The sequence below is a fragment of the Vipera berus genome (assembly GCF_964194415.1).
Source record: "Vipera berus genome assembly, chromosome: Z".
NCBI classification, from domain to species: Eukaryota; Metazoa; Chordata; class Lepidosauria; order Squamata; family Viperidae; genus Vipera; species Vipera berus.
In genome coordinates this window covers 103,400,693-103,406,692 of record NC_138205.1, presented here as the reverse complement: position 1 = coordinate 103,406,692, position 6,000 = coordinate 103,400,693, and the positions used below count along the sequence as shown (strand labels likewise).

The following is a 6,000-nucleotide window of genomic DNA, read 5'->3' as shown; positions in this document are numbered from 1 at the left end:
AGAGTCTGATACATAATATGTATATTTATATTGTTATAATCTAAATTATAGACTGAATGAGATGGAGTGGCCTCCCACATAATACTAAGCCATAAACTATGTTTAACAAATACATAGCTTGAGTGGTCATCATGAGAATAAAACAACATTTTTAGGTGATGTATAAATGTAGCCTGACTTTCTGAGGTTAGAATTATTTTATTCCAGGACTATGTATAGGAATATGCTGTGACTATCAGAATTGTTTGACAACAACAAAATGATTTCCAAGGTTTATTCCCTTCCCCAATATAATTGAGCTTGGCAGCAAATTCCAACGAATTCAGTGCAATTAGGAAACATGCATAGAGATTATACTGTAAATCTCAAAGAACTTTGAAGGAGAAAGGGAGTATTTGGGGGGAGAAGGGGAACTTGAAGGCTATTTAATTCATTCCCTGTTTGACACAGGAAATATAGAATTAAAAGATTTTCAAGATGAGAAAGTCAATTCCTAATTCTAGGTAATTAGCAATACTCTCAGACAATATTTTCATTATCAAATTATTCAGCTGAACACTATCCTCATTACATAAACCCACTGAATTTAATCATTCTGTCTATGGTAACAGAGAATAAGCACTCAACTTTCTCTTCTATGTCACAGTCCTTAAGAAATTTAAAGAATATTATGTTTTACGTATAGGAAAAGGTAAAGCAAGACATGAGGACTATCAGCAACAAGGTTGGTGGACTTGATAAAAAAGACAGATATCACTGTTGGAAGTTTTGTAGGGCCCAAACAGATGTCTTTCTTAATATATCAGCATTATGAACTTACTCTTGTGGTTCTTCATTTGGTTGAGGAACAGGATGAACAACTTCATAAACTGTAACATTAATATCCTGACTTTGCCCAACATCAGAGTCAGTAACATTAAAGTCAGTAACACGCAGTCTTGGTACCTGAAAGAAGCAGGTTACAATTTTATTTAAATAAATAAGCAAGACCATAATAAAAGCCCATTCATTCATTCATTCATTCATTCATTCATTCATTCATTCATTCATTCATTCATTCAGTTTCTATAGTCAACCAATTCAACCAAGTGATTCTGGGTGGCTTACAATTCTAAAATTATGAAACAATTAAAAATATTAAAGCTGTAAAAACATCCACAAAATAAATAAATAAAGTAAGTATAGTCAATATGGAAAATGGTGGAACTGATGGATTAAGACAGAGCAAACTACTTTTTGCACCCCATGAGTCTCAATGAGACATTTTAGGTCTGTCACTTTTCCAGCCTAAAATACATAACAAGTTTGTTGATATGAAGATAAATTGGGAGAGGCACAGAAATTACAGGTAGTCCTCCCTTAACATTGGTCATTGGGACTGGAATGTCAATTGCTAAGAAGTGCAATTATAAAGTATAATGTCATACGACCACCCCACTAGTGATAATGGTTCCAGCAGTCCCCAGATACCAAAGTTAAGCAAGGGCTTCACATGACCACATTTTCCAACTTCCTGCTGGTTTCACATTGACTTTGCTTGTGGGAAGCTGACAGGGAAGGTTGTAAATCACAATCGTATGAACAGCTGGAACTCTGACAGTCAGAAATTTGGGCTGATAGCTGAGCATATGGATTACAATCAAGTAACATGGAAATGCTGCAACTGTTGACACTTCAAGGACCCGTCATAAGTAGTACTCTTTCAGCACCATCACAAGTTTAAGAGGACTTTAACTCCTATGATCTTGCAGGGGGAAGAACTGAATGTACAAGTGGAAAATAAAGTAAGTTCTCAAAACATGGATTTATAGGATTTCTAGTTTGGGGAATCTTTAAATTATTTTATAATCCCATTTTACAGACAGTACTGATTCTTCAAATATGTCTATTTCATTATACACTCACTTACCCGTGGGTTTTCTGCAGAATCTGGGAGTGCAATAAATTCGTATACTCCAAAATCTCTCATTGCATTTTCATGTCCTAAAAATAAAAACATGAATTATGATGAGTTGTACTATATTACACTTCAAGTTGAATTCCAATGAAATATTAAGAAAAAGTTGAATGCTGGAACATTTGAGTAAGAGAATGGAAGTAATAGAATGACAGTTATGTCTATGATGTTCCATGTAAAACATTAAAAGAAAACAGAAGTTCAGAAAAGAAGTTCACACTTTCCCCACAAAGTAAATATATAAAAGTGGAAAAAAAATTCATCCTTATTTGTCCTCAAACACTAATTTTGTTCCAAAGTAGATGAAGCACATAGAAACTTTATATTTTTGCCCTCATATTTGTAAGAAATTGTGTATGTGTGTTTGTGTGTTTATGTGTATATATCCATGTCCCTGCACTTACTTTCCTTGGTATCCCCCAAGTTGCCCGACTCATCTGTTTGACTTTTTACATATTAATTTAAAAAACGGGAATCAGGCATACTGCAAAATAAATACTAGTCTCCAGCATAATTCCAAGCATATTTCTGGTCCAAAAAGGGTTTTTTTTAATTTAAAAAAAATATGAAAAGCTATAACCCAGATCTTTGTTCCAAAGTAAATGCATCTGCCCTTCTCCATAAAAGGCAAAGATAAGAAAATTTGTCACTTGACAGGCATCCCTAGCACTTATATTGTAGAGTGGTCAACAGCCCATTCTATCCAACTGTCTATCATCTATGTCTTTCTGCCTGTTTATATATCTCTCTTTCTAGTTTATGATGGATATGTTTCTATTTTATACTTATATTACCTGAAACAGTTTGTCCTTTTCGGTAACGTGCTTTAGTCCTGGGGCCTTTTCTAAAAAATGGAAGTATTTTAAATTTTATGTAGTATTAGTATATAGCAGATTTTTTTTTTAAAAAAAAAAGTTTATGTAGAGTTCATATAAAAAGAATAATTTAGTGTTCTACCTGTTCAATTTGTGCTGTATTACTGCAAAAAAGAAAGAAAATAAAAATTGTTTTTAAAAAGTATAATTTATAGAAACTTTGAAGGTAATAGGTTTTCATTTAACATACCTTTATGTGGCTGAAATCGTCTCCATATTGCGAAAATACATATTGATACTATCAAAAATAATGAAATTCCAGTTATTATTGCTAGAGGTGACAAATATTTCCCTTTCTGATCCAGTCCTATAACAGAGAAGGACAGAAATTAATCTTTGATAGTTAATTGTGAAATAATCCTGAATAGACATATAGTATAACATTCATAAAATTTCTTTATTTTTTTTAAAAAAATCAGAACATCAGATACAAATCTGCTTACGTTTGATTTAGGTGACCCCAGAACATCTAAAGTTAGTATCTCTTGTTGATCAGACAAACAAGAATATTAATAAAACCCTGCATTTAGATTAGGTATAGATTAAAGGTGCTTCTATGGCATCTTCTCTCAGTGTTGACATTCAGATATAGCTGGATTACATGTTCTATCATCCTTAGTAAAAATAATCAATACCAACCATTGATGGAGCTGTTCTCCAAAAATACAAACCCAAATGCTGGAAAAGCTGGGTGCCTATTATATTACAATGGTGAAAACAAATTCACATATTTTGTGACTATGTACATGAAGGGACAATATTTTAGGGACAACTAGTACCTAATACAGTTGTTATTTTGGTTTTAGTAACATATAAAATATTAAGTCAAATTTCTTTATTCCATTTTTTGGTCAATCACAGCACAATTTCTCAACTTTTATGTTATCAACATTTAACACACACACTCATTCATTTTTCTTTCATTCTCATAAAAGCAAGCATAATGGGATATTTAATTAATTGATTCTGGAAAAAACAAATAATAACTAAGAGTTTGTTTACATCTGCCATTTGTACCAATACAGCATTAGGACTCCATTACTTTGTTCCCACATCATCATCCATCTTGGGCAGCAGAAGTGAATTTCTTCTGCTGGGTTGCTGCATAATTCAAATTATAAACCTTCCATTTTGTAATTTGCCTGGTTTGAATTTCATGGAATTTAAGTCATGCAATTTTTCCTTATATTTGTTCTCATGTCACCCTAAATAAACTCAGAACTCCCTAATCGATTTCAGAAACAATATTATCTGAGAATCGAATTTTAATTCTCATAGTCTATTTCAATCAGTTTTAGAATTAAAAAATGCTGTTATATAAGTATGGTGCCCTGAACTTTCGCTCCATCTTTACTTTTAGATCCTAAGTTCTCTTAGTCTCTTCGTAATCAGATACACTCCCTTCATGGATTACTGCCATGTCGTGGCGAAGGGGCTTGTGTAATTCAATGAAGCTATGAGCTATGCCGTGCAGGGCCACCCAAGACGGAAAGGTTATAGCACAGAGTTCTGACAAAATGTGATCCACTGGAGAAGGAAATGGCAACCCACTCCAGTATCTTTGCCATGAAAACCCCATGGACAGTACCAAAAGACAAAACGATATGACACTGGAAGATGAGCCCCTCAGGTCGGAAGGCGTCCAATATGCTACTGGGGAAGAGCAGAGGGCTAGTACTAGTAGCACCAGAAAGAATGAAGTGACTGGGCCAAAGCCGAAAGGACGCTCAGCTGTGGATGTGTCTGGTGGTGAAAGGAAAGTCCGATGCTGTAAAGATTTTTTCTCCATAGGAACCTGGAATGTAAGATCGATGAATCAAGGAAAGCTGGATGTGGTCAAACAAGAGATGACAAGACTGAACATTGACATCTTAGGTATCAGCAAATTAAAATGGACAGGAATGGGTGAATTTAATTCAGATGACCATCAGGTATACTACTGCGGGCAAGAATCCCTCAGAAGAAATGGAGTAGCCTTCATAGTCAATAAAAGAGTAAGAAAAGCAATATTGGGATACAATCCTCAAAATGACAGAATGATCTCAGTTCGAATCCAAGGCAAACCATACAATATCACAGTAGTCCAAGTCTATGCCCCAACCACCAGTGCTGAAGAGGATGAAATTGACCGGTTCTATGAAGCCCTATAGCACCTTATAGAACTAACACCAAAAAATGATGTCATTATCATGGGGCATTGGAATCCTAAAGTAGGAAGCCAAAAGATAACCAGAATAACAGGCAAGTTTGGCCTTGGAGTACAAAATGAAGCAGGGCACAGGCTGATAAAATTTTGTCAAGAGAATACAATGATCATAGCAAACACTCTTTTCCAACAACCCAAGAGACGGCTCTACAAATGGACATCACCAGATGGTCAACACAGAAATCAGATTGACTATATGCTCTGCAGCCAAAGATGGAGAAGCTTTATACAGTCAGTAAAAACAAGACCAGGAGCTGACTGTGGCACAGACCATGAGCTTCTCATTGCAAAGTTTAGACTTAAACTGAAGAAAGTAGGGGAAAGCACTAGGCCACTCAGGTATGAATTAAATCATATCCCTGTTGAATATACAGTAGAGGTGACAAATAGATTTAAGGAATTAGATCTGATAGACAGAGTGCCTGAAGAACTATGGACAGAGGTTCGCAACATTGTACAACAGGTAGCAACCATAACCATCCCAAAGAAAAAGAAATGCAAGAAAGCAAAATGGCTGTCTGAGGAAGCTTTGCAAATAGCTGAGGAAAGGAGGGAAGTGAAAGGCAAGGGAGAAAAAGAAAGATACGCCCAATTGAATGCAGAATTCCAGAGAATAGCTAGAAGAGATAAAAATGCCTTCTTAAATGAACAGTGCAAATAGAAGAAAACAATAGAATAGGGAGGACCAGAGATCTTTTCAAGAAAATTGGAGAGATGAAGAGAACGTTTCATGCAAAAATGGGCATGATAAAGGACCAAAATGGCAGGGACATAACAGAGGCAGAAGAGATTAAGAAGAGGTGGCAAAATTACACAGAAGAACTATACAAGAATGAGCTTAACGTCCCTGATAATCACAATCAGGTGGTCACTGACCTCGAGCCAGACATCCTAGAATGTGAAGTGAAGTGGGCCTTAGAAAAGTTGAGCAACAACAAAGCTAGTGGAGGTGACAATATTCC

General features: G+C 35.3%; 1 protein-coding gene across 1 annotated transcript in view; it reads right to left on the bottom strand.

The window, feature by feature from the left end:
• Positions 1-816: 816 nt before the first annotated feature.
• The window catches only part of HEPACAM2 (HEPACAM family member 2), a gene marked incomplete at both ends in the record, with an annotated part of 29,601 nt that continues 24,417 nt past the window's right edge, over positions 817-6,000 (bottom strand). Inside the window, 3 exons of the mRNA XM_081346263.1 lie at positions 817-945; positions 1,910-1,983; positions 3,023-3,139. Coding sequence (XP_081202389.1) covers positions 817-945; positions 1,910-1,983; positions 3,023-3,139 — 320 coding nt within the window. The remainder of the gene's footprint in view (positions 946-1,909; positions 1,984-3,022; positions 3,140-6,000) is intronic.